This window comes from Hippocampus zosterae, chromosome 4 (genome assembly GCF_025434085.1).
Source record: "Hippocampus zosterae strain Florida chromosome 4, ASM2543408v3, whole genome shotgun sequence".
NCBI classification, from domain to species: domain Eukaryota; kingdom Metazoa; phylum Chordata; class Actinopteri; order Syngnathiformes; family Syngnathidae; genus Hippocampus; species Hippocampus zosterae.
Window position 1 is genome coordinate 151450 of NC_067454.1, and position 27005 is coordinate 178454.

At 60.4% G+C, this 27005-nt stretch overlaps 3 protein-coding genes and 1 long non-coding RNA gene across 6 annotated transcripts; 2 read left to right on the plus strand and 2 right to left on the minus strand.

The window, feature by feature from the left end:
• The first annotated feature begins 1390 nt into the window (after positions 1-1390).
• Positions 1391-3792, plus strand: cebpa (CCAAT enhancer binding protein alpha). The gene is made up of 2 exons (XM_052064217.1): positions 1391-1945; positions 3043-3792. The coding sequence occupies exons 1-2, from the start codon at positions 1691-1693 to the stop codon at positions 3634-3636; spliced, it is 849 nt and encodes a 282-aa protein (XP_051920177.1). The 5' UTR covers positions 1391-1690; the 3' UTR covers positions 3637-3792.
• Positions 3793-12430: 8638 nt separating this feature from the next.
• gpatch1 (G patch domain containing 1) lies at positions 12431-18754 on the plus strand. 3 transcript variants are annotated; one of them, XM_052064162.1, is made up of 19 exons: positions 12431-12569; positions 12847-12981; positions 13099-13184; positions 13301-13461; positions 13721-13883; positions 14027-14272; positions 14424-14577; positions 14666-14742; positions 14837-15050; positions 15173-15436; positions 15512-15708; positions 15807-15934; positions 16007-16095; positions 16180-16310; positions 16738-17053; positions 17861-17938; positions 18016-18086; positions 18162-18319; positions 18389-18754. In XM_052064162.1, exons 1-19 carry the CDS (start codon positions 12485-12487, stop codon positions 18426-18428), a joined length of 2793 nt encoding a protein of 930 aa, XP_051920122.1. In that variant the 5' UTR covers positions 12431-12484; the 3' UTR covers positions 18429-18754. The 3 variants fall into 3 exon arrangements, with proteins under 3 accessions (XP_051920122.1, XP_051920123.1, XP_051920121.1); XM_052064163.1 differs by having other exon boundaries at positions 13721-13838; positions 18159-18319; positions 18389-18751; XM_052064161.1 differs by having other exon boundaries at positions 18159-18319; positions 18389-18749.
• Positions 18755-18944: 190 nt separating this feature from the next.
• LOC127599925 (uncharacterized) lies at positions 18945-26746 on the minus strand. The gene is made up of 2 exons (XR_007962213.1): positions 26683-26746; positions 18945-19309 (listed from the first exon to the last, which is right to left on the minus strand). It is a non-coding gene; the product is annotated as an uncharacterized LOC127599925 (long non-coding RNA).
• Positions 19519-22903, minus strand: LOC127599923 (11-beta-hydroxysteroid dehydrogenase type 2-like). Its single transcript, XM_052064172.1, has 5 exons — positions 22659-22903; positions 20780-20992; positions 20504-20689; positions 20188-20325; positions 19519-20110 (listed from the first exon to the last, which is right to left on the minus strand). The coding sequence occupies exons 1-5, from the start codon at positions 22828-22830 to the stop codon at positions 19671-19673; spliced, it is 1149 nt and encodes a 382-aa protein (XP_051920132.1). The 5' UTR covers positions 22831-22903; the 3' UTR covers positions 19519-19670.
• Positions 26747-27005: the final 259 nt, after the last annotated feature.

Consider the following 27005-nt stretch of genomic DNA (forward strand, 5'->3'; position numbering starts at 1 on the left):
CCGAGGCGTTGGCAAAACTGCTCGCGACTCCTCTCCAGCCCTTCCACAACCATAAACATGTTTGTATTGAGTTGTGTTCTGCTAGTAGTTTTGACGAGCTGTTTTGCGCTAGCCAATTGTGATACTGTTTCTTTCTTTCTTTTTTTAAAAAATCTTTATTGAACAAATCGGAATCTTCCATGTCCCCTTAGGGGCGAACGTGCTACCAATACATACACCAACGGTGATCCTGTAATATGTGTTTCTTGTCTTTGTGTGACGTCACAGGGAGGGGAGGAGCCAGGTTAGGAGAATCTTGGCTCCGGTGGGGAGTCCGAGTGAGGAGCGCGTGGTCGTGAGTTGTGGCGAACGGCAACTCCTAAACGCACGCATTTGTTTATGACTTATTTTCTTATGAAAAATGATGAATAGTATGAGCGACTGCGAGCATCCTTCTCTCCGCTACTGAAGGCCATTACAATACTTTTCCTACTTTGTGGAGACACTGTTGCCATGTCTCGAAGGCTGTAGCGCCACCTATGTAAATACCTGCAAACGTTTGCTGAAGTCAAGCCCCCCAACGCTCCCTGCACTCCCCCCCCCCCCACACTGTTTGTGGTTGATAGGAGACAGGCTCGATTTCTTGCCTTTTTCTGATTTTGTTGGGGGGGGGGGTAGCGTTTCCGGGTCGTGTTCTGTTGGTTTTCTCCAACTGCTCGTGAAGAATTCAAGCCGGCGGCGTTGCCGTCGCGTCCGAGGTTCGCCGGGACCGGGACGGACCTCGCGCTCATGGCTGACGTTCAATTGCACGAAGATGCACTAGAGGACGCTGCGGCCCAGGCAATCGGAACGCGCGCGTCAGTCTTGAGACTTTTGGACTGAAACAAACAAACAAAACAAAATTGACACGACATATGACACGGATGCGACTTAAAGAAGAAATACAAGAAGAAAAAAAAGTCTTTTTTTTCCTTCATCGCTGATGATTGTGTACGTGTGTGCGTGCGTGGCCCAGAAAAAGTGAAAAGAGATTCAGTCCAGTTTGTCGAGTTCGCACACACGCCCGAACGCAAACCTCCACGAGGCTCCCACACGCATCCACATCAACAACGCAAACACACGCAAAGGCCAATGAGCGAACCGAGCGCACGCGACTCCAATCCACACGAGCCACTCGCGCGTACATAAAAAAAAAATATTTAAACACACGCGTGCGCCCACACGCAAAGATATCCACAGGACACACGCACTCGAACACAAAAGTCTCACACGTGAACAAGACAAAAAGGCGCACAGGCATTCACCCAGATAGCCACAAGTCAAACACGCAGGCGCGCGCACGCACACGCCGACGAGTGTCCGTCGCTGACGCACGCACGCGCACCCAAATCTGCCCCACACGCAGATAGGCAGCCGCGAGCGAGTCAAGCGCTCTCTCTCTCTCTCTCTCGCGTGCGCGCGCGCGGCTCATGGGTGTCACGACCGACCGCGTTCCCGCCCACCCAGTCGTGGCGCTATAAAAGCACTTTGCCGCTTTCCCCTCCCGACTCGGCCGACCGACAGGCGTCTGCCGCGCGGACGCACGGACTCGCGGACGGTGCGCTCCTCTGCGTTCTTCTCTTCTCCACTCGGCTCCGCGCCACTCGACGCGCGAGCGCGCGCGGGCCGAGGCGCGCGGCGGGGCGTGCGCGCGCGGCCGTCCGGCCGCCCCATGGAGCTCCACAACCTGCTGTACGAGTCGGCGGGGCCTGGGGGCCCCTCGTGCCTCGGCGGGGGCGACATCGGGGACGCCGAGACGTCCGTGGACCTGAGCGCCTACATCGACCCGGCCGCCTTCAACGACGACTTCCTGGCGGAGCTCTTCCACCACCCGTCCCGGCTGCGCGCGGCGGCCGCCTACGAGCACGCGCACGGAGCCCCGCCGCACGCCTACGCCAAGATGGACGCGGACGCCAAGGTGCTCGAGGTTCGTCACCGACGCTCCGAAATAGCCGAGATCCGAGTCCAAAGTTGAGCCCGTCGCATCCCCGCTTTGACTCCGAGGAGTTGCCGTCCGCTTTTCGCGCGGTGAGGCGCCGACGACTCCTTTCGTGTCACATCTACAAATCTATCGAGCTTATTCCATTGGCTAAACGTGATATTTGCGACGTGCGAGCCAGTTGCACGTATGAGCCGGTTTGTGATGATTGCGCAATGCGTTCAGAGGTGACGTCCCAATTCGCGAGTTTCCTTGGCCGATGACGTTCGGTCGCCTCGACCGTCTCTCGTCTTGCTCTTCGCCGTACAGCATGAAATCAAAAGTCCGGCTTTGGGGTCGACCTCGCCGGGCCTTGCGGTGGATGGAGCAAAACCAAAGTGTCTGACAAAGCCGCGTCGTGATGAAACGTGAAATCCCAACTTCGACCGGGTGCCGTTTCACTTCCCGCCTTGGGTTTTCACCGTCGAGCACGGCGAAGGATTTTCCACCCCTTCCATTCCTACACCTTTCAAAATAAAAGCGCGGCCGAATTGCGCTCGTTGCCGATCTGCGCGACGGCAAAGGTCATCTCCGGTCAAACATTCTTGACTGACACGGCGCAAAGTAAAAGGCGGCATTTCCCCGACCCCCAAATGTGAGACAAAAAGCGGCCTTTGTTTTGTCCTTGAGCCGGGCCGCCGGAAGGGGGCGGGGCACGCCTTCGTTGTCCGTTTTTGCCCAAATGACTTCAACGCGGCGTATCCCGTATTTGGAAGCGGCGACGCGACGAGGCCCCCGAAGGTGCCAGCCGGCGGGCGAGCGAGCGAAAGGCGACCTTTTGGCTCACGGCCGGCCGTGGAATCGGTTTTGTCGCTCGAGCGCCGCGTCGCGCGTCGTCGTCAGAGGACGATCTCCCGGAAACGGGAAAAGGAGCCGGCGACGTTGAAAACGGCCGCCCGCGCGGGCCACAAAATGGCCGCGCCGCTCCTTCCAAACAATCCGTCCCATCAACGCGCGTCTTTTGTTTTCCGAGGACGCTCGTTCCACCGGCGGTCGTTTGGGGCTTTTCCGCGGCGGTAACCCGGCTCCTTGTCGTCCTCGCCCAGGCGGACGCGGAGGATCCGTACCAGTACCAGTACCGGCGCGCGCGCCCGCCGGCCATCAAGCAGGAGCCGCGCGAGGAGGACCTCCCGCCCGCCGCCGTCGCCTACGGGCGCCACGCCCGGCCCTACCTGCCGCCGCCGCCGCCGCACCTGCAGTACCAGGTGGCCCGCTGCGCGCAGACGGCGGTGCACCTGCAGCCCGGCCAGCCCACCCCGCCGCCCACCCCCGCGCCCAGCCCGCACCGCCACGCCCTCCTCCACGGGCCCCCCGAACTTCATCCTCATCCTCCTCCTCACCCGCACCATCAGCCCAGGACGGCGGCGGGCAAGGCCAAGAAGCGCGTGGACAAAAGCAGCCCCGAGTACCGGCTGAGGCGCGAGCGCAACAACGTGGCCGTGCGCAAAAGTCGCGACAAGGCCAAGATGCGCAACATGGAGACGCAGCAGAAGGTTCTGGAGCTCAGCTCGGACAACGAGAGACTGAGGCGGCGCGTGGACCACCTCAGCCGGGAACTGGATGCCCTGCGGGGGGTCTTCGGGCAGCAGCCGCCGCCGTTGCCGCCCGCCGCCCGCTACGGGGCGCACGCGCACAGCTGAGGAGCCCGAGAGGCCACCCACCGTGCGGCCCGCCGCTCCGTACGTGACTTTGCTTCTTCTCCTTTGGCGGCCGGCGCAAAACTGCCTCTCGCGCGTTGATAAGACACAAAGGCAAATCTCCTCCTCTCGCTTTGACCAATAAAAGATGGCGTCTCATCGGCCGGCGTGGGCGTGCTTTTCGTCATTTTGGCCGGCAGCTAGGCGGCGCTCGTCCTTCGTCCCCGCGGCATCGTCGCGGGCCATGGGCCGTCCGGGCCCCGCTCGATGATGTCGTAGCGTTGACCCGCCGGGGTAGGGGGGGGGGCTGATCCTTTGCGGGCGGTGGCCAGAAAAGAGGAAGCGTCGGCGCGACTCGGGGAAACGGGAAGCAGACACCTTTGCCGTCCGGAGTTGGCCCGCGCCGGAGTTGGCCCGCTCCCGTCGCTCGCGCGTCTCTCAAGATGGAAAGATCCATCGCCATCCTGACAAAAACTCATCTGAAGGAGGAGAGCGCCGCATCGTCTTCCTTTGTTTTGTTTTGTTTTTTTGGGGTCGTTGTTTAAAAGCCAAGATTTGCGTTTGCGACAAAGGAAGCGCACACGGCGGAGAGCCCGAGTCGCGGCGCACTTTCGACCTCCAAAAGGACGACGTTTGCCAGGCACTCGGAGGAGCCTGACGCCGGGTTCCCCAGGTCAAGACGCACAAACGTACTCTGTGTGCCGCATGTCCGCGGGGAAGAGGCTCTGGGTGGGCGTACGCGGGAGGGCGCGTGAAAGACGGAGAGGCCGTGTACATGCGTGGATGAGCCCCCTCCCTGAACAAACTAAGGTGAACTCTGACCACCTCCTGTGTGAGTGCGTGCGCGCACTCACACACACTCTTACACGAGTCAAAGGTGAAAGTCTGATGAGTTTGGGTTGTTTGCAGTCAATAGTGACCTCATAGCAGCAAAGCAGCGGTGCTGGTGATGTGTGTGTGTGTGTGTGTGTGTGTGTCCGAGCGCGAGTCGATGATCGCAGGGCTCGGCGGTAGCAATGCGGCTCAGAGTCCGGGGCCGGGACGACCGGCGGGCTCTATCCAAAATTGGCAACTTGTTGCTAGGCAGGATTCGGAGCTTCTTGCTTTGGTTCCCCGGCGTGGCCTTCTCGTCGCCTCGTCCGACCCGTCGGCTCCCTCAGGCCGTCTCGTCTCCTCGCCTGGGTTCCGTCAGTCTTTCATCCACTTGTGAGTTTCCGGGCTCTCCTGTCATGTTTGTTCCTGACATCGCTTTTTGTGACTTTGGGACTCAAGTACTTGCGTCGTTCTTTTCCGCTGTACTCCCGTTTGTATTTTTGGTGCCGTCTGCTTCGTTCAGTCCACCCTGCTCGTCCCTGCTTCCTGGGGTCTTCCACCGCCGAGCTGGAAATGTTTCTCTCGGGCGGCGGGGGGGTGGGGGGGGTCGTCGAGCTCGACGGCCCGCTGAGTTTGCCTCGCCGGAGCCACGAGACGCCCGCATCCCGGCAAGTTGCCATTCGGCGCAAAGCCACTTTTTATGTCCAATAGAGCGCGACCGGAGGGGGCGGATTCGTACTTGGAAGATTTGTGAGGAAATGGCTGCCGCTGCCGCAAAAAAAAAGAAAAGGGAAAAAAAATCACCTTTCCACCCAACAGATGTCGTTTGAAAAAGGGCTCAGAAGTCGGCAGAGGTCATTTGACGCGTCGGATTCGTCGGCCTCTTGGTGACCTCCATCCCGTGCGAGCATTCCATTTGGCAGTTTTTGCCACATGGGCGACAATAATGATAATAATAATAGTACATTTTATTTCTAATCGCCTTTCAAGACACCCAAGGACACTTTGCAATAAGAAAAAACACAAAACATTGCGGTCGGTCCAGTTGTGTGTGTGTGTGCAATGCACGATTTTGTCACTCTTCGCACTTTTCCTCCAACAACCCCCCCAGGAAGACCCCACACAACCTCTCTCCTCCCCAAGCAGACCGCAGCCAAGTGGAGGAAAAGCGGACGAGCGTTGGCGTCCGTCCAAAGCGGCGCGGCGCGGCTCACTCGCTCGTCTATTCTGCTCCCAAAGCTTTTCTTCGACTCGCTTCAATTCGCTTCCGCCGCCTTCGCTCATTTTTGTGCCCTTCGGTTTGGTGGTCCTCCTGCGTCCGCGTCCGCGTCCGCGTCCGCGTGGGACGCACGTCAACAAAAAGGCAACTTCCCGAAAACTTCTTCCCGAAGCTCCGAATCCTGCCTGGCCACAAAAGCCACCCGGGCTAAACTTTCTCACACGCGTCAACACAATGAAACGCGCGCGCACGCACAGATACAGACACAGACGCCCCCCCGCGCGCAGGGTTGACAAGCCAACGCAAACACCGACGCGGTCTCGGCAGACCCCCCGCGCGCGCAATTTTGTGTCGCCGTGGCGGCGCGCTGTCCGGCCACATGGCACGGCGTCGCTTCGTCGTGACACCCCCCCCCCCCCCTTCACACACACACAGAGCCTCCACTTACGGTATGGGGGGGCAGAAGATGTGTGCACGTGCGTCAACCCTTTGAGCGTTGTTTGTGTGTTGCCGGTCTGCTGCGGCACTGAAAAAAAAAAGTGGCTAATTGTTGAAGGCGCCTCACACGCAGACGACAAAGACGAGGGGGGGGGGGCTTTGCAAACGGAAATACGAGACAAGCAACGTCGGCGCGAGAATGCCCCCGCGCGCAATTTTGCCGGCCTCGGCGGAATCTTCCGTTTCGCACGGAAGCCGGCGTCCGGGTGTCCGACGACCAATCGGAGGCCCGCTCGGGGCAGACTTTCACCCCGACGCCGCCGCATGCCGGACTCCGATCGGACGCCGGAGGAGGACAATCGGCAGCGCGGGTCTTTCAAAGGCGGAAAAGCGTGACCGCGCCAACCGGGCTCCCTCGCTGGAGCCGCCCAACTCGACCCCAAGAAGAGAAGGAGGAGGCCCGCACGGAGATTGCATTTGAATTGCGCTCCGTGGGCAGAATCCATCCAGGCCACGCTCGGGAGTCCGCGGAGGACGGGGCTCCTTTTGGTACCTCCTTTTGGCTCCGCGTGCCTCAGCGAGCGGAGAACACTCAGCATGTTTGTCGTTTGCGGCGGAAGGCGTCTCGGCGGTTAGCCCATGTGCAGAATTCCCGCCGGTTGACGCCGAAGCCGCGGCTCCCATTGTTCGTCGCGGGACGCTCGGCGGTTTTGGCCGAGACGCGGAGGCGGCCCCGCCGCAAAACGCTCCAAAGATCGGCCGCGCGCGGCCCACATTTGTCCCGTCCCAGCCGTTTGCTTTCACGTTGCGTTTTGTTCTGTCGCGTCTGGCGTTGGCCGGCCGCCTCTTTTCTTCCGTTTGGCGGTCGTCTCGTTCGGCTGGGCCCCCGTGGCCCTCCCGTTTGTCGCTTCCGTCGTTGCGCTCGGCGGTGGTGGAGCCCAAAAAGTGGGCAGGAGGGAGGAGCGCGGTGTCCAAAGTCACAAAGAAAAAGCACGACACCAAGCAAAACGATCAATAAGCAAAACGCTACGAGAACAAACATGACAGCGGCAAGAGCAAACAATGAGCCGCCAGCGAGCGTTGGGGCCGCGAGTCCTTTGAAAGCCCTCATGAGCAACAGGTGTGCGGCCGCAGGGGGAGCCCGACGGCGCCACCTGTCGCTCCCAAAACCCAATCGTGACAGGCGGGCCTGGACCTCACGCCCAAATTTGCAGCCTGAGCGAGCGCTGAATTGATTTGGACTTGAAAGACGGCCGACTATTTTCCGGCCGCTGACGGAAGTCGTCGGCGCGGGTTCGCCAGCCAATTTTTGTTGCCTTGTTCAAGCTCACCGTCGCAACTTTTCAAGAGTTTCAAGAGACTTGCTTCCTTTTTGCTGCTTTGGGGGGGGGGGGAAAAGACAAATCGATTTGGCACTTCTTGCTTCTCTGTGTGTGTGTGTGTGTTGTGTGTGTGTGTGTGTGGTCCATATTGTTGTTCTTCAACTATTGGTGACGTCATGATGCATTGACACAATCACATGTCTTGTCGAAGGCGGGGGGTTTGTCTGCAAGTTGTTGACATCACTTCCTCTTCAACGGGAAGTCTTTCTAACGGAAAACGGCCACCGAGCTCACGCGCGCGCGCACACACACGCGCACATAGACATTCACGGTGTGTATACGCACACGCGACACGAACGTACGCGTGCGTGTTTGCACGTGCGTGAGAGGCAGATGTGTGCTGAGATAAGACGACAAGGTGTGATTGACGGCAGCAGAGCGGGACAGGAAACGCGCGCAGCCCGCCACGGCTCGCTTCCTCTTTTTGGACTTCTCTCCCTCTTCTTTGGCGCTCCCGCCTGCTCGAGCGCACACGCACACGCGCACGCGCACACACACGCATGAAACGCACTCTTCGGCAGCGACTTCCACTGTGTGTCAGAAGAAGATGTCAAAGTTGTGAGTAGAGAAGAATGCAAAATGAGCCGTCATCACCTTGGTTGAAATCCAAGGCGCGTGCACGCTCGCGCTCGCACGACGGCGGGCGTGCTCGCTGTGTTCCTTTCACACTTCAATTTGCGTAGTTACCGTCAATCACTAAAGCTCACCTGGGAACGACTGTGTGGGGTGGGGGTTGCCGTTTGCGTGCGTGAGTGTGTGTTGGGGGCCATGGGGGGATGGGGGGGGGGGGGGTTGAGCGAGTGAGAGGGAGCCAATGAAATCTTGTGGTGATTCTCCCTCAGTCCGCAGGAGGTAGCAAGGGTGTAACCGCACGCATTCTTTCGGGCTGCGAGTGTGCGTGTGTTCATGTGCTTTTTTTCTTTTCTTTTCTATTTGACGGCCAATCGGAGGCCATTTAGGTCACGCGTGTCGATCCGTACGTGTGCGTCAATGTTTGTGTTTAAAAAGTTTGTCAAAGCGCCAAGTAGGATGTTGTTCGTACGCCCGTCGGCGTTTTGCTTATTTGCTGGTCGCAGAGCCACCGAGCGCAGCGGCACTTTTGCTTTGTTTGAAAAAGCGTCCGGTGTCCGCAGATCCCGCCCGAGCGACAAAGTACGCGTGCGCGGCTTTTTTCACCGTTGGCGAAAAGAGGCCCGGAGAACAAGCCCCTCGAAAATCAAACGTCCTCCGTCTTAGCGAGCCGGCGTTGGCGCGGCTTTACCGGTCGGTGGGCCGCCCGGACCCGTGAGTCAGTCGGGGCGTAACGCTCGGCGCCGCCGCGGCCCCCGACGGGAAAAGGGAAGTGAAAAAGTGAAAAAAAGCTGACAGGCCGGCGACGGCTCGGCTTCACTTCCCGATCGAGCGGCCGTGACCTCTGACCTCTCCGGACGACGACGTTCTCCCGCGCGTGCGCCGGCTACTCTGGAAACCCGCGACGCCTTTGCGGTTTGCCGTGCGGGCCAACAAACGCCCTGTGACTCAAAGATTCCGTCCCATACGATGACACGTGGGAGCAAATGGGGCAGCCATGAAAAATTGCCACGGGGTGAATCTGAAAGCAAACGCAAACGTATTGATTGTGGCCGCGAATGATTGATGACTATTTCTCTTTTGCCGGGGGGCGGAGCCGGAAGGTGCGGCGAGGCTCGGACCGGCCGCTCGCCCCCTTTGACAGGCCCGATGTTACCCCGAGCGCCCGCCGCCGCATCCTCTTCGCTAACCGCTAAGCCTAACGAGCGGCGTTTGCTAACTTCCTGTTGGACCAATCGCGTCCCGTAACGCTTGGCTAACATTGGACGACCGCAGAAGAAGAAGTTCCTCCCCCACCCCCATCCACTTTACAAACTTGACAATGGCAAACAAACTATGTTGGCGCGCCGACGTGTATATCGGTCGATTCGGAGCCACGAGCGCGACTCCAGTCGGGATAACGGCGAGCGACATCTTGAACGCTCGGTTCCGATGTCTTCTTCTTTCGCCGTTGCGGCGCGAGCAGCGCACGTGCGCGCGGCCGCGTGGCCACGCCGAGCGTCAGCTGAGGCCCGACGCGCTCGCTTGTCACGGGACGAGCCGCGCGGAGGAAGTCTGGCAAAGCGCTTCCCGTTTTGGACGGATTTCTTTTTGTGCCGAGTCACAGCTCGGCCTTCCACCTCGGCTCCGCTTCCGATCGTTCGGCGGGAACGGCGATTGACTTTGGGGGCTCAATTTGAGCCCCCGTCAAGCACCGACTTCGAACGAGTGTCAGACTCTGAAAATACATCAAGAACTAAATGAATCCAAAATGCAGTCAGCTGTTTTCTCGCCATTTCACGTCCCGTTTGCGGGAAAAGCGACGTTACGCGTCGATCGCCGCGCGCGAGCGGGTCCCGCTAATCGTTTGCACCGAAAGGCGACAAAGCCCTGGATGTCCCGCCTGATGATGTCACGGCGGGGGCGCGTCATCGCGCCAGCTCGCCTTCCCTACCGCGTGTACATTCCTGAGGCGATCGGTCGCGGCCGCCTTAATCCCGGCGGGCGTCTTAAACTACGCTAACGGGCGGCTAACGAGCGCAGCGATTAGCCGCCAACAAAGGCCCGCTTGTCCGCGCGACCTTTCCGTCGGTTTGCGGCCTCGGCACGTGACTCATCTCAGGCCGACGCACTCGGGTTCGGCCGGGGGTCACGCCCGCTTCACACGGGAGTCAATTGGTCGTCGTCGGACGCGGGCGAGAGGATCACGTGTCCGGTTTAACGGTGCGCGAACGAGGATGCCGCTCTAGCCGCGCGACGCGACGCGCCGCGAAACGTGAAGCTTCGGGGCCGCGTTTTGATCCAAATGGAGCGAGTCGCGTGATATGTCCGGTCGGGAGTCGAACGGCGAGTCGCGATGTGAGTCAAAAGAGCCACGGAAACGCTCGTACGAGTCACGGGTCAAGTCACACGGGGAGTCAAACGAGCCATCCGACGAGTCCAAAATGTGGACGGACGTCTGATGATTTGAAACGATTTTGTTTTTTCCTCTCGAATGAAAACAGCGCTCACACTTATTGGATAATCGGGGGAGCTGGCGGGGGCGGGGCGGGGTCTAACGTGCGGGCAATTCTGGGAGAAGCGGTGAAATTCACAGCCCCCCGGATGGCCAGGTTTTCCCAATATGTGGAAGGTGAAATATTTCGCTTGCGAAACGTGAAAGCAGTTCAGTTGTCCAAAAATTGGGGCGAAGAGCAATCATCCGCTTTTTGGGTGTCGGGTGTCAGCGTTCACACAACAAGCCAAACTCGGGAAAGGATCGAGTCTTGCCGGCCACGTTTGCTCGCTCAAACCATAGAAGCTGCACCCCCCCCCCCCCCCAACCAAAGCCCCGAGAGGACGTTTTTGGGGTCCGGCCAGCATCCGACAAACAGCCCCGACCCGGCCGCCCCCTCCCCCGCCGCGTCGCGGGGAATGCCGGCCTCCCACCTCCCTTCTCTGTTTACTCTGGAAGGCTGCGCGAGGCCGCAAGACTTTGACCGGGAACGGCCGGACTCTCGGGGCGGGGGGGGGACGTGCCCGCCTCACGTGACCTCGACCTCAAGAAGACCGACGTTTGGAAGGAGAACAAGTGGTCGGACGTTCAAGAGCGGCGGGTGCACGTCTCGCTTGTTTTCACGCGTCATCGGCCCAACGCGCAAGCGGGTCAAAGTTCATCTTAAGGCCGAGTCCCAGCGTGCGCGGGTCCCTTTAAGACGGGCAAACGTCAACCGGCAAGAAGCACTTCAGTCGCTCTCAACACCGGCGTTGGCTCTCCGTGTTGAAATTGAAATGCCCTATTCCCAAGTTTGGTCCCACTTTTGCAATTTCCATGTTTACCTGCGTCTTCTTCATGGGGGAGCTCCTTTACCTGCCGCTTGAGGGCAAGCATCTGAGGCCAAAGTCCAACCGTCATGGGCTTCACGCCCTCAAATGTATTTCTGCACAAGCAGAGCCACAAAAAAACACACTCTGAAAAGAGACGCAAAACAAAACGTGCGCACACACCGGCAAAGACGCGAGTAGGCTCCCAAAAACCAAAAATGCATGAAAAGCGCCCAAAAGGAGCTACAAGACTGCCGCAAAGCCACAAAAAGACAGAAGCGGATGTGTACGAGACCCACAAGAACGCACGCAAAAAAAAAAGCATACAAGATGAACAGAGAACGCAAAAATTGAGCAAAAAGTTACTATATACTGTATATATATATGAGTAAAATTTGGTGTTTTCTGGTGCTACTTGGGGGCGGCCCAGCGCTCGACCGGTTCTCCCGTGGGCCTCTCACAGTGCAGAGGTGCAGGGTTTGATTGTGGCTCCGGCCTCCCTGTGTGGAGTTTGCATGTTCTCCCCATGCCTGCGCGGCTTTACTCCGGTTTCCTCCCGCATTCCAAATACATGCTCGGCGGGCCAATGGAACACTCGAAATTGTCCCGAGTTGTGAGCGTGAGCGCAGATGATTGTTCGTCTCCGTGTGCAGTTCAGGGTGTCCGCCGCCTCCTCCTGCCCCAAAGGTGGCCGGGATAGGCTCCAGCACCCTCGTGAGGATAAGCGGATCAACCTCATGGCGTTGCTACTTGGTCTGAGAAGTTTGAGAGGCCCTGCTGCAATGGTTTGCAAAGTGCCGGTGATGCTTGAAGAGTGGGCGGCCAGCGCCCTCTAGTGTTTGGGGGTCGAGCCTCATGTTGAGCTGGCGCACAGGATCCATTTGTAACGTGGATTTGTAACGCGGGATCACTCTCGTGGTAGGCCAATTCAGTTGGATTCTCCAAAAGCGTACGGCAGACCGACACAGCCCTCCCCCTTAATTGAATTAATTAATTCTTCCAACTTCCGAAGGAATTTTTTTACAATTTTTTTTAAACCACTATTCCATGACCGACGCTAGAGAGCGCTGCGGCCATCCTTTCACGGCGTGCGCATTCGCGCTCTTTCGTCCCTCTGCGGCTGCCGTCGCGGTCGAGCAGCAGCAACATGGCGGCCGACGGCCAAGACGACGATAAGGCGGTAGCGGTGGATTTTGTGACTTACGGGACTCCTCTGGAGCCTCTGGAAGAAGGTTGGTTGTGTTCCTGCATATTGTTGCCGCTTCCGTGATAGCGACGACGTATAAAGTGCATAAAGCCAAACAAAACCAAAGCGTGTGTGCGTGTTTGTGTGTCTGTTTGTCTGTGTGTGCGCGTTATTGCAACTATTTTGTTTTTTTTGGGGGGGGGGCGGGTAACATTGACACCTGTACTAACTTATTCTTATTCTTGTTTGCTTGTGGGTGTGCGCTAGCCGCAGTTTGTGTTTTATGATTGATTCTTTTATTAACTTTTGTGTGCTTGTTTCAGACGAGGCCCCGCGTAAGCCCCTCCCCCTCCACGAGCAGACGGTTCGGGATGAAAAGGGGCGGTACCAGCGGTTCCACGGCGCGTTCACCGGCGGCTTCTCGGCGGGATATTACAACACCGTGGGATCCAAAGAAGGTCAGCCCCTTTCCACGACCTCGCTTCCCATCGCCGCCGATGGATGGCTCGCTCGACGGGAGCGGTGACGGTCTGCGTTGACTTTGTTTGGGTGGTCTCGGCGCCGCCGCGGCATAGGATGGATGCCGTCAGCCTTCGTGTCGTCACGGCAACAGAAGGCGGAGAAACATCAGGCCACGCCCCAAGACTTCATGGACGACGAGGTAGCGATGACGGCGGATTCACGCGCTCATCGAGAAGTTATCCGAGAACGGTTTGGCAGCTCTCGCCGGGCCGCTCCCGATGGCGTCCGCGTCGCCGATGTTGTCGGTTGTTTCAGGATCTGGGCGAGCACGGCATCGCCCCGGCCCAGATCACCACCACGCAGCCGTTTGCGGCGGCGGCGGCGATGGCGCCGTGGGACAAGGCCAAGGCCGTCAACGCGCAAACGGCCATCATACCGGGAGACAACCTCCTCGACGAACTCATCGCGCCGGCAAGGTGACCTTACCCTCAAATCGTCACTTGCTCACGCCCCCCCCCCACCCAATTTTTTTTTCCACAGTTGCTCTTTCTTCATGTTGTGTCTGTTTGCAAATGTCTGCCATGCTTGAGGTCCTGTGCTCCCAAGAAGTAATGATTTCAAATTTCAGATGCTAAAATTCAGGGGCGCATTCCTGGATCAAAGGCTTTGAAAAAAGAGGTGCCACGCCCGCACGCGCGTGAGTGCTCACGGTTGTTGTTGCTGGTCTCGTGTCAGGTCTAGCATCGGCGTGGAGCTCTTGACCCGCATGGGCTGGAAGGCGGGCCAGGGCGTGGGGCCTCGCGTCAAGAGGAAGCCTCGCCGCCAAGGTGCCGCCGGCGCTCCCGGCGCCAGGGTCTTTGGCTGCGCTCCGCCCCCCGCCGGCTCTGAGGACTCCGAGGTGAGTGGAGTCCGTTGTCGTCGCCGCTTTGCCATTGGCGCCGTGACGGCGAGCGGTCACGGCCGCCCGTGTTCCGGCCCACTTTTTGCCGCAATGCCACGGGCAATGAGAGCGGCCTTCATGATGATGACGTTGGCCCTCAGGAGGACGACGGCGAGTTCGCCCCCGAGAACGTGACGTTCGCCCCCAAAGACGTGATCGCGGTGGACTTTGGCGTGAGGGCGGGGCTTCAGGGCCTGGGCTACAGCGGCCTGGATCCGGCGCTGGCGCTGCGCGGCGAGGCCGCCGATCGTCACCCGGCCCTGCTCTCGCTGCACTCGGACGCCACCAGCAGGCTCTTCGGGGAAACGCCGCGGGGCTCTCGAAGAGGAGGGGGCGTGGCCGGCCAGGTGAGCGCCCCGCCCCGCCCCGCCGCGTGAGCCGCTCGGCAAAAGGATCCGCCCCGCGCGTTCGGCGGCGAGCGATTCCTTTGTGCGCCACTAGAGGGAGTCCGCCCGAGTCCGCGACGGGTCTGAGCTAGCGTGCGGCCGTGTCCTTTAGGCCTTCGGCGTGGGCGCGCTGGAAGACGACGACGAAGACGTGTACCAGCGAGACGCCATGTCCAAGTACGACACTGTGCTGGGAGACGAGCCCGGCGACGGACTCTACGGCTGGACGGCGCCGCGCGGCGGCAACGGCGACCGCAGAAAGACGCGTAGCAAATTCCGCCTTCCGCTTCGTGGCGTTCTTGGCGCCGACGTTTGTTTGTCCTCGACGGAGCGCTAATCGCCATATGTTTGCAGACCACAAGGAGGCGTCGTACCTCGGCAAAATCCTGGAAGGCTTCACCTTGGCGCGCAACTCCCAAGAAAAGAAAATCGTGAGTCACGTCTCGAACGGTGAAAAATGAGCATTCCCAAACCTTGGTCCTGTCCCCAAAACGCCGTTCTGACGTTTGCGGCGCCCGCTCGCAGGTCTTCGCCGCGCCGCCGCTGCCGGCCGATTTCCGTCCGGTGCACCACTTCCGCCCCCCGGTGGCCGTGTCGCACGTTACGGGCGTGAGCGCCGCCCTGGCCGAGGCGCTGAGGTCATCCAAAGGACAGGCGCCCCCGCAGGACGCCGGCGCCGGCCGCCACCGCATGGCGTCCGACCAGAGGGGGGCGCTGCTGGGCGAGGCCGCCCTGCCAGGTGGGAAGAGCGCCGAGCCTCGGCGTCGTTGGCCTCCCGCGCGACCGTTCGGGGAAGGCAAGCCGCCGCTCGTGCGGAGCAAACGTTTCACGCTCCCGCGGTCCCTCCCCTTGCCCAAGCAGGCCCCGCCTCCGTCATGGAGCTGCTGCGGCCCGAAGACCGGCTGCGATTGCTGAGTTTCCGATCGGCCGCCCCCGTACCTTCCGCCCCCCCGCCGAGGGCGCCTCCCTCCGCGGACGCCTCGTCGCGGCAGCGGCAGGAGCAGGCGGCGGCGGCGTGGCGAGGCCGCGGCGGCGACCCGCGGGCCTTCAAGCCCTTTGAGAAGAACGCCGGCAAGCAAGCCCGATACGACGCTTACTTGGGAGGACTGCGGCTGGGTGACAAAGGTGAGCAAGCGCGCGCGCACCCGCGCACCATCGTTGGCGCGCGCTCACAAAGGCTTGTGCGCGCCTGTGCGGCAGACGCCCTGGAGGCCAGCCTGGACCCTTCCATGACGGAGTGGGAGCGCAGCAGGGAGAAGGAGGAGTTTGTGCGGGCGTCCATCTTGTACCGGCCCACCTCCTCCGCGCTGGCCAGCCGCTTCACGCGGGCCGAGCGGGACGACGACGACGACCACCGCCGTGACGACGAGCGCGCGGAGGTGGCGGCGCGGCGCGAGGTAAGCGCGGCCGGCCGCCCGGCCGGGTCCCTTTTATTTTGAAAGGCCTTTTTCTCTTTGGAGTTTGCGCTAAGTACGCTAACGTCGGGGGTGCGCAGGGCAACGCCGAGGACCAAGAAGCAGCCGTCAAGATGAAGATGTTTGGCAAACTGACCCGGGAAACCTTCGAGTGGCACCCGGACAAGATTCTCTGCAAGCGGTTCAACGTGCCCGACCCCTACCCCGGGTGCGCACAAAGGCACACGCGTGTTGTCGCGCACGCCACCATGACCACGATCTCACGGTGACATCCCCGCAGGTCGTCCACCGTCGGGCTCCCCAAAGTCAAGCGGGACAAGTTTTCCGTCTTCAACTTCCTGACGCTGGACCGAGGCGCCGAACGAGCAGGTGGCTACCTGCCGGCCGCGTTTCTCGCTTCCCGCCGCCCGTACCCATGTTGCGCTTACGCCCGCTTGTCGGATGTTCCCGCAGCTCCTCCCGAGGCGGCGCAGGCCACCAAGAAGTCCAGGTGGGACCAGGAGGCGGAGCCGGCCCAGGCGTCCGCTGGGCCCACCGGCGACGTCAAAGAATCGCCTTCGGGAGCGCCCGCCGAGCCTTCGGAGGTGACGTCTGAGGATCACACCTGTCAACTTTTCCGAGCGCCAACTTGTATAAACCACCCCAAAAATCCTTCCAACATCCCAAAGCCTTTTAGATGTCAAAATAACGGCAGATAAACCCCCCCCCCCCCCACAACATTTTCAATGATATTTATTGTAGGTCTCCATAATAGACGTGATTTACTGGAAAGTTAGCGGAAATGAAAGCATTCGAGTAGACTAGCACCATTGCGGGCAAAAGCAAACAGAACTACCTGTTGGGGGGGGGGGGGGGACATTTTCAGAATCCGTATGATTTGTGCGATACGGCCACGTACGTAAGATTCAGCACAAAATCCGTATGAACTATGGCTAGGTTGACAAGTATGGAGGATGGAGGCCGCCCCCCCCAATCATTTTCTTCTCCTTTTTTCCTCCTCATCTTCTTCAGAGCACACCCGACGTATCCCGAGACCTCTCGCAGAGCAGGAAGCAAGAGGCGGAGGAGGAAGACGACGAAGAGGACGAAAGTGACAAAGACCAGAGTGAGGCGGAGGCGGAGGTGGAGGAGGAGTCGCGTCCTCCCATGGACGTGTTCAAGGCCATCTTCGCCAGCTCGTCGGACGATGACGCCGAGTCCTCGTCGTCTTCGGCGGAGGACAACGAGGCGGAGAGCAAGGAGGAAGCCGTTTGCGAGTCTCCGCCAAAGAACCTCTTTGACGTCTCGTCCCGCGCCGTCACCGTCGCCGCGCCCTCCCGGCCCACAGGTGACTTCCTCTCGCCTCGGCGTCCGCGCTCAGGTCGCGCGCTTCCTCCCTTCCTGTCGGGGCTGACCGCGGGGTGACCGGGTTCTGATCGGCGGCCGCCAAAACTCCAATTGAAAAATGAAACGGAGAACAAAATGCAACCAAAGCGGGACGTTTTTTTTGGGGGGGGGGGGGGTGGTGACGCCAACGATCGTCGGCAGAAAAGGAATTTTTGTTTTGGGCAATGTCATCTTTGATGTCAAAAAAACCGCCCCCCTGCTCTGAATTTTCGCATTTGCATCAGGTTCAACGTGCTCCTGGATTTCTTGGCCGTGCGTGAGCGCCCTCTGTTGGTGAAGGTCCGGCGCAACAGATTGGTCGCCTGTTATGTACAAACGCCGGACGGAATAGCCGCAGTCCCCCGTGCCGTCCATGTTTTTGCAAACGAGAAACATCGCCATCGGAGAAGATTGTCCACGCGGGGGGATCGCCGCAAAAGCCGGCGTCCGTCGGCCAGAGAAAACCCCGCCGATCCTCTTCAGCGGTGACGTTGTTTGGGGAACTTCCTCTGTGGTCGGCGCCTTTGTTTGTGTAGCTTTGAATGGGCGAGACTTGCCGCGACCGCTCCCAATCGGCTGACTGGCTGCTGTTGAAAGCGCCAAAGGCATTCCCGTTCACGCGTGTCTACGACTTGCGAGGTCATTTTCTACGAGTGGGAGGGGGGGGGGCGGTTCTGAGGATGAATCGGGTCATCTTGAAGTACGACGGCCCGAGCCTTCCCCCACGCTTGGTGCGTCACCCTTATGGTTGTCTCTTTCCAAACCGCAGCCGCGCCCTCCCGCACGCCACCGTCCCAGGAAGCGGCGGAGTTTGGTCCCAGGCTTCCTCCCGCCGGCTTCCTTCCCGGTGAGTCTCTGCCCGAGAGACCCCCGCCCCCCTTGGCCTCATTGGATGACGCACGCCGTCCTTCTTTCCCCGCGCAGCCGCCGCCTCGCCGCCCGCCGACAAGAAGCGCCAGAACAAGAAGCAACACAAACGCGGGAAAGACAAGAAGGTGCACGCCCGACGCTTTTTTTTTCTGCTTCTCTCCCCCCCCCTTCATGCTGTTGTTTTGGTTGTCGGGCAGAAGAAGAAAACCAAGAAGAAGAAAGACAAAGTGAAGCGGCGAGACAACAAGAGGAAGAAGAAAAAGAAGGCGGCCAAGGAGGAGGAGGAGGAGGAAGAGGACGCGTGCGAGTCGAGTGACGGAGACGCGGCCGCCGTCTCCGCGGAGGACTTGATGGCCAGGTCGCGGCTCACAAAAACACCCTCAAGCGGCTCTTTTGCTTATTGTTGTTTTTGTTGTTTTTCCCCCAGGCTGAAGAGCGTGTCGTCGTCGCTCCCCCCGTGGCGATGAGGACCCCTTCCGGCCGGCCTCGGCGACTCGGCAATAAAAAAATCAAGCGGTCAACGCTGCCGTCCTCGCCTTTTGTCCTGGCAAACGGACGAATCGACGGCGCCGTTCTTGGCGCTCGAGCGCCGTCGCCGCCCGGGACCATCTTGCCGCTCCCCTGCTGAACTTTAGTCCCAAAAGTAAGCGTGAAAGCCCCGAAAGCCAAAGCAATCACACTTTGGACAACGTTGGAGCGATGTTCTGCCCCCCCCCGCACCCCCTTCCTCTCAGACGTGCAAATTGACAAATGTAAATCTCGCTTTGTAAACAGTGATTTGGAAAAGAACGAAAAGCCAGATGCAAGTCACCAAATGAATCCTCCAATGGCAGGAATGTTTTTGCTTGAAATATAGCGAATCCATTTGGCTTGGGGCTCTCTTCTGAGTGTCGATGCAGACGCACGCATGCCCCCCCCCCCCACACACACACACACACACACAGTCGTGTGTTGATTTAGCAGACATGCGTACAAGACAGAAGTGTGTGCAAAAACATCTTTAATTCTATCAAAGAGTGAGAACAAATTTCAAATAACGTTCGTTTGAGTGCTCGAAAGATGCGCCGATGGGTCGGAAAGAGTCGGACGATGGCGACGGGAAGGAAACGTGAGCGAAGAAGCGGGACCTCTTGAGGCGCCACTCGGACGAGTTTCCGCGAGCGTGTGACGATGGCGCCGGTCACTTTGGCCCGCTCGGATCTCAAGTCCACGGGAGTCGATGGGCGCGTGGCCCTTTGCCACCGAGGCGGCGTCGTGGCCCGAAAGCGGCGTTCCCGGCAGACCGCTGTCACGATTGGGTTTTGGGAGCGACAGGTGGCGCCGTAGGGCTCCCCGTGCGGCCGCACACCTGTTGCTCATGAGGGCTTTCAAAGGACTCCTGGCCCCCGACGCTCGGTGGGGGCTGGCTCATTGTTGCTTTTTGATGCCGTCATGTTTGTTTGTCACGTTTTGAGCTTTTTGTTTGCTACTTTGGACTTTGTTTGCTTGGGATTTCCTTTTCTCTGCCGCCCGCTTTTTGGGCTCCACCCCACCACCTCGCAACGTGACAACCGGAGCCTGACGACGGATCGTCGGGGCCCGCGGCGAACGGACGGAAGATTTGCAAACGTTGCGTCGGGTGGAGGAAATGCCATTTACGAGCGTTGCCGTGACGCCGGCTTTGATTGGCGTCGACTGCGCGGGTTCTTTTAGCCCCCGATTTGTGGGCGCTACTTGACGCCATCCGCCGGCGCCTCCTCCTCCTCCTCTTCGTGGTTGTTGTTGTCGTCGTGGCAACGGCGGGCAGGGGCCTCCTTCCCCAGGACGCCGGCCTCCTTCCTGAGCGCCCGGGGCACCAGCCTCTTCTTGAGGAAGAGGCTCCGCAGGAATCGGTTGCGCAGGGCGGCGGGAAAGTAGTCGCCCACCAGGTACATGAGGCCCACGCCGGGCCCGGCGAAGTAGCGCGCCCTCGGCCGCGGATCCCGCAGCGCCCGCTCCATGGCGTCCACCACGGGGCCCAGGTCCGGGTTGGCGCGCAGGGCAAAGTGGCGGAACAGCTCCTGGGTCTCGCCCACGTAGTCCTCGCCAAAGTCCTCCAGAAGCGCCGGCGGCAGAGAGGCCAGGAGCTCCCGGTGCCGGGCCTCCCAGTAGGCCGCGTTGCCGCACTGACCTGCCGGGCGCCCGCCGCAACAATCACAGCGGTGACGCCGCCAGCGCGGGAGGGGCGAGCGGCCCGTCGCGCCTTACCCGTCTTGTAGGACGAAGGCAGGATGGTGGAGACGGGGACCCCCCACGGCGCCAGCTCCTGCCTCAGCGTGTCCATGAAGAGGTTGAGCGCGGCTTTGGACGCTCCGTACGCGGCCAAGCACGGGAAGGGTTGGTCGCCTGCGGCGGCGAGAAAGGCTTGAGGGAGGGCCTCGTAAGGTGTCAAAGCCCGAGGGACGGAAAGCCGCCCCGTTTTGTGGCGGCCCCGCGAGAGCCGATCACGCGCCACCTTCATCAATCAAGGCTCTCTCGGCAGAATGACGGCCCGCCGAGACTTGGCGCGTGCGCGTGCGCCTACCGGCCGGACTGGAGACGGTGACCAGTCGCCCTTTGTCCCGTCGCAGCAGCGGCAGGAACGTTTTGGTGACGTGGAGGGTCCCGAAGAAGTTGACCTCCATGCAGCCGCGGAAGTTGGACATCTGGGACAGCTCGACGTCGCCGAAGTTCACGCACACGCCGGCGTTGTTCACCAGCGCCCACAGACCTGACGCGCGCGCGCGCACACACACACACACGCATGCACTCGTATCTGCGAAGGGCAAGGACCGCGAGGCGCTTTCTTTTGGAAGCCTACCTTGGGGTCCCAGCCACGCCCGAACCCGGGCGTACGCGCGCCGCACCTGCCGCGGCCGCGTGATGTCCAGCTGCAGCAAGGCCAGGCGCGGCGAGCAGGCGCGCCGCAGCTCAGCGGCGCCCTCTCCGCCGGCGTCCAGCACCGTGGCGAACACCCGGAAGCCCAAGCGGTCCAGGTGGCGGGCCGTCGCCTTCCCGAAGCCCGAGTCGCAGCCTGAGGGCGCGTCAAAATCCACCCGACCCAGGAAGAAAGTGAGCGGTAAAGGTCGCCGACGTGGAATTATCACGCGGGGGGCGTTCGAGGTCACCGACCGCCGGACGAGAAATTCGGCGCCGGCCCGTTTCCGAGGCGACCGTCGGCTCCGCTCGCGAGCCGCGTGTCGGAGACTGACCGAAGCTCGACGGTCACGAGGTTTCAAAAGCGGATCGCGGCCGACGTTTGCGACGGAGTCGGAGGGCGACCTGTTTCATGTTCTTATTCTATGTTATCGAAAGGTCGCATGGGATCGGATCGCGGCGCATCGGCCAGGCGGGCGAAGGATGCGGCTGCCCGGTCCCGCTGGCGCTCGCCAAAGGCCCGTGCGGGCTTTGGACCCACTCGCCTCCTCCGTCTTCCCGCCGCAAAGGTGAACGTGACCCGGTCGTCAGGCGGACCACTTGGCGAGGAGTCCAAAGGACGGCGGTTGGATGGCGCTCTAGGTTTCCGCCCCCCCCCCACTCTTTCTGTCTTTTCCAGTTTTGTTTTGGTCACCTGACTCAAATGACCGGGCCGAGTCAACCTGACACAAAAGGTTCAACGCGTGGCTGCGGTGGTGAATAATTACACGGATGCGCGTGCGTGCGTGTGTCCGCGGAATAATGACAGGCGCGCCCACGTCGGGATTATGCGGAGCCGGATCGGCCGTCGGGCGTGGCAGGTGGATGCCCGCTCGGCTGCTGATTTTGGGGGCACATGAGGTGCGATGGATTCTTTTTTTTTTTCTTTTATTGTCCCTCCCCTCCACCGTCGCCCGGTGGGCCCACCGAGCGGACGAAAGGGCCCGCTAAACACCTGACGGCGTTGCCTTTCGAACGGGAGCGGTCCGCCGCACGAAGAATACGGCGCCGGCCGGGAGCAGCCGTTTGTCGCCGTGACGGAGCGGTCGCGGAACTTTTCTCCACCTTACTTATGAGCCGTGACAATTTGACATTTGGGGACAGATTTCGGCGAGAATCATGAACATCGACACCCGCGGGCCACATAAAATGAGGTGGGATAGCAGTGCTTCAGCGGAAAGCGTCGGTTGACCCTAGCGAGTCCAAAACGCCTTTGGAACGGGGGTGGGGGTTGGGGGGGGGCAAACCAAGTAGCCATTTCGCGGCTCGTTGCGGGGGCCGCCCGTACCAAGCGCCGGCGACGGCCGCGATCGGCTCCGATAGGCCGGCGCGTGCAAATGGGGTCCCGCCGGTCTTGTTTCCGGGGCGGGGATTTTGTTTGAGGGAACTATCCGACGACGGAAAGTGACGTCGGCAACGGTGACTTCCTGGTTACGGAGAGAGTGCGCGCAGCTCGCCTCGATGCACGTTTGCGCTCGTCGCGCCGAGGTGTTTTATGCGTGCGGGTGTCGAGCGCACCTCGGCGCTTATCTCTTGGCGCGCGCGTGCACACAAGTCGCACCTCGGCTCAAGGTCGCACGGGGACAAAGAGCGGAAGCCGCCGTCGTGGAGCGACGGACACGCCCACCCGAACGCACGCATCCGACGGCAAAAGGTGATCCGGCGCGCGCGCCTCGCCGAACGCCGACGCGCACTTTGAGACGGAAGCCGAGCGGCTTTCCTTTGCTTTGCTTTCGCTGTCGTCGGAAAGTCGCAAAGAAAAGTTGCGAGCGCGGAAGCGTCACCTGTGATGACGACGGCCTTGCCGCAGACGGGCAGTTTGCGTCCCTCGCTTCTCTCGTCGTCGTCGTCGTCCGCGCGGAAGGCGCGCGCCAGCCTCCTCGCCAGCGCGACCGCGGCCGCGGCCGTCGCCAGGAGCGCCGCGAGCGCCAGCAGCGCCGGCACCCAGCCGTCCATCGGCGCCCGGGTGGCTGTGCGCGCGTCGGGGCTTCGGGCTGCCTCCCGCTCTTCTCTACCCCAGGCGAACTGAAGCCCGAGCGGCCGCTCGCTCTTTATAAAGCGCGCCGCTCGCGCTCGCGCGCGCGCGCACTCGCGGTGGATAGAGCGGCGCTCCGTGGGTGGCGTCCCACAACCCGACGCGAACTCGCCGATAGGCCATTTCTTCCAAACATTTCTCAATGTTTTTTTACAAGACACCTGACGTCTTTTTTCCTTTTGGCAATCGCCATCGGCTTGCGGGGGGCCGAGCGCTCGGCTGCCGCCGCTCCCCCAAATGACCACCGTGGGTGTAGTGAAAACGCCGTCTGACTTGGCGGTCGTGCCAGGTGGGCGACGATATCCGCGCGCAGCCGCCGGGCGAGGTCGCCGAGACTCGGCGGCGGTCACGCGACCTTGACTTGACGACGCCGCGCCCTTCCCGCCGCTCGGCCGCTTAAACTGCACCTGCGCCTCGCGGGATTGAAGATTAACGCGGAGCCGCTCGCCGCTCGGCTAACCTTTGGCGCCACATGCTACATGCTATCACTTTTGCCCGCCTGGTGTCAGACGTGCAAACAGCATTTGACACTTGCGCAGAGACAAAGCCAATGACACGTGTTAAGGAATTATTCCGCCAGAACAGGGGTGGCCACATGAGAACCAGAAAATATGATGGCGGGCAGGATCAAACTCAATTGGAATTTCTTTCTTTAAAAAGCACTATTTGGCCTTTTTTGCCACGTTTTTCAGACTTTAAGAGTACATTATTCTGTCGTATGGAACGGGATCCGCTTGACTCGGGGCTATTGCGGGCTTCCGTATCGTCTCCCCCCCTTCCTCCCTATGCTCTGCGACTTCAAGTCACTGCGCCACCAATGCCTGTTGAATGCGGTCGTTGATGTCGAACCCTAATTGTGTACCAACGTTCGGCGGGCCGGATTAAAAAGACCAATGGGCCGGATTTGGCCCGCGGGCCGTCGTTTGCCCACCCCTGCGCTAGAAGTAGTAGTAGAACATTGTTGAGGAATTTCACCTTGCTATGAATACTATTGGTAGCAGTCTCTGTCCCGAACATCCGCAAAAGTACTTAAAAGAAAGAATGTAGGGTCAGGGTCATATCTCCCCTTGAATGATTAACAGCCCCCCCCCCCCCCCCGAGGGTTTTCTTGCCTCCACCACCCCGTAAAAGTCCCTGAAGGCTGTGGAGTGCCCTCCAAGAGGAACCCTAATCTCAAGATCTGTGGCCTGTACTTTGTCATCATGTCAAGATGGAACTTTGCTTGACTTTCTTTGTTTGAGATTTTTACACAAGGGGAAGGAGCCCCCGCCGCTAATGAAGCTAATTGACATCCTACGCCTGATATATGCACGTGTGACTGCCGTTGCTCGGGGCTTCCCGATGAACTCACGGGAGCCCCGATCGATTCGCGTTGCCTTGCGATACGCTGAAGAAAGGACGAGGCGCTGTCGGCTCTTCTTGCACCTTCTGGAGAGATCAAAGAGCCTGCGTCCAAGGAGCCCCCCCTCCTCAACACACGCCACACAACGACACGCACGAGCCTCCCCCGAGGCGCCGTCGTCCTTTCTTCCTTTGGCCGTGTCCTCGGGAGAAGCTGCGGCCCGCCTTTTGGCGGGAGGCGGCATTCCACGAGAGAACGCGGCGCTCCGCCGGCCGAGGAGGAGGCGTCCAGGTGTCTCGCGTCGACCCTTTTGGGAGCGCCGCCGTTTGGGTGGCCGAGAAGACGAGAGAGTCGCTTTTGGCGGGACTCGATGGGCTCCGACAAATCCCAGGCCCTGACTTTTCACCAGGTCGCTGGAGGGAGGCGCACGTTCCCCGTGCAAAATGGGGAAGAAAAACAGCCCGCTTGTCCTCGTGCGGGACCGACTGCGAAATGAAACGCGTGCGCCAACGCGCTCCCCTAGGACCGAACCGAAAGGAGTGTGTGAGATGTTGGTTCCTCTTCAAGGGCACTTGTCAGCCTTCAGGGATTTTTACGAGGTGATGGAGGCAAGAAACCCTTCGGGGGGGTGGGGGGGGGCTGTTAATCATTCAAGGGGAGATATGACCCTGACCCTACATTCTTCCTTTTAAGTACTTTAGCGGATGTTCGAGACTGCTACCAATCGTTTTCATAGCAAGGTGAAAATCCTCAAGAATAATCATCATAATCATAATCATAATGCATTTTACTTCTAAGCGCCTTTCAAGACACCCAAGGACACGTTACAATAACAAAAATGTTCTACTTCCGCTTCTAGCGGAATAATTCCTTCCCAGTCACCAGCGGGTCCCGGAACCAACTCCACTCGGAGCCAAATGTCAAATGTTGGCGCTTGAAAAGCGAGATGAAGCCGCCCCCTCCCTCCCAAACTTGCTCTAAGGCAAGTCGAGGGCGCAGGCCGTTGCCCGGCACGCACTTCCTGCGCCATCGACATCTCTCGGACGTTGGCGGCGGGCCGTTTTGTTCCGCCGCGGTTCCGAAAGCGGCCGTGACCCCTGACCCCGACCCCCCCCCCCCCTCCCCTCGGCGCTCATTGTGTGGCTGTCGCTAACGAGGCAGCCGGGCCGCGACAATGAATTGTTTACCGCTCGGCGCTCGCGGCTAACCGAGCGAACGCTATTGTTGGTGTTCGCCGGCCTCGCCGGCCTCACGCCATCGGTGGACGAGGGCCCCGCCCACGCCCACCTGACTCCACTTCCTGCTCAATGTGCTGACATCATGCCCTTCACGCGCGCTAACTTATAGCTTAGCATAGCTTTTCAGCAGCACTCGGAAAAACACACACACACACACACGTCCAAGGAGGACCCAAAGTGGCAGCAAGTTGCTCGACGGCAGCCAACGAACTGGAAGCTAGCTAGCGATAGCCTAGCCAGAGCGGCTAACAGACAGCCGCCGGCACGAGCGACGGTGAGCGACAGGAAGCTCTGGCGAAGGAACCGCTGCTCGCTTGGAAGTGCCGCGTGATGCGAGGACCTCGTCGTCGGTTCCGCGAGTTCCACGTCCCGCCGATGTGGGAAGCGGGCTCATTAGCGGCGCTCGGCAGACGGCGCGACATCACGCTCGGCCGCGAATGCCCCGGCGATGTGCGTCAGCGTGACCGGCAGACGCGCCCCCTCCGGGGACGCTTTGTCCCGGCGCCGCCGCTGCGGTCACGTGACGCGGCGGTCCGCACGCAAGCTTTTGCCGGTCCATTTAGCGGCCCATTGAGGTCACCGAGCGTTAAGAGAGGGCGGCGCCCGTTTGGCCGTCAGTCGACCCCGGGACGCTTTCGTCCGTCGACGTCGGGGGTGCTAGCGGCGGGCGAGCTATGAGACGCGCTCGCTCGCTACGCTACGGTGAGAAGGGCTCACTTTGCCGCGGTTCCCACGGGGGGAGCCGGCCCGCTCGCCCACTCCAATCCAATGTGTGCTGAGACTCCCTCGTGTGTGCGCGCGCGTGTCAAATGTGAGTCTGCGTTTGCGCCGGTGCGCTCGCTGAGGTGTGACTTTTGCGTCCCGTTTACTCGCAGCCGTCCCACGTTTGTTGCGGGTGTCCAGCGAAGCCGCTAAAGAGATTGAGCCAAAGTCACAAATGCCGTTTCCATGCTCTCGGGCCCCTCGGCGGCACCCTCCGCCAACGGCGCTCCAGCGTCCGGGCGGGACGGGCCGGCCGGCGCCGATGCCGGCTCGCGATGGGGGGCGGACGCCTCTCTGACGTGGGGGCAAAGGGGAGAAGAGCCCGCAAAGCGCGCACGCCGGCCACGGAAGCCGGCGGACGCTGGTTTGGCGTCACCATTTGGTTTGGGAGCGACAGGTGGCGCCGTCGGGCTCCCCCGGCAGCCGCACACCTGTTGCTCATGAGCTCATCAGTGCTTCCAAAGGACTCGCGGCCCCCGACGCTCGGTGGCGGCTCATTGTTTGCTCTCGGCTAGCGTCATGTTTGTTTCTGTCAAGTTGTTGACTTGAGACGATTGTTTTCCTGTTGCTCATTTTGCCACAGTCATGGTTTTGTTTTGCTACTTTGGATTCGTTTTGGTTCTGAGCGCTTTGTTTGCTTAGGATGGAGTTTTCTCTCTTTTATGAAATATCATTTGCCAAGTGCACGCCGCCGCTCCCTCCCGCCTGCCTTTTGGGGTCCACCGCCACCACCTGGCTATGCGGATCCGTTGGG

Coding starts and splice junctions, on each gene's coding strand:
- cebpa (XM_052064217.1), top strand. CDS start 1,691: ATGGAGCTCCACAACCTGCTGTACGAGTCGGCGGGGCCTGGGGGCCCC. Junction 1,946..3,042: donor CGGACGCCAAGGTGCTCGAG/GTTCGTCACCGA, acceptor GTCCTCGCCCAG/GCGGACGCGGAGGATCCGTA.
- gpatch1 (XM_052064161.1), top strand. CDS start 12,485: ATGGCGGCCGACGGCCAAGACGACGATAAGGCGGTAGCGGTGGATTTT. Junction 14,578..14,665: donor CGGCGACCGCAGAAAGACGC/GTAGCAAATTCC, acceptor ATATGTTTGCAG/ACCACAAGGAGGCGTCGTAC. Junction 15,935..16,006: donor GTGCCCGACCCCTACCCCGG/GTGCGCACAAAG, acceptor ACATCCCCGCAG/GTCGTCCACCGTCGGGCTCC.
- LOC127599923 (XM_052064172.1), bottom strand. CDS start 22,830: ATGGACGGCTGGGTGCCGGCGCTGCTGGCGCTCGCGGCGCTCCTGGCG. Junction 20,993..22,658: donor CAAGGCCGTCGTCATCACAG/GTGACGCTTCCG, acceptor ACGCGCCCTCAG/GCTGCGACTCGGGCTTCGGG. Junction 20,690..20,779: donor GGCGTGGCTGGGACCCCAAG/GTAGGCTTCCAA, acceptor CGCGCGCGTCAG/GTCTGTGGGCGCTGGTGAAC.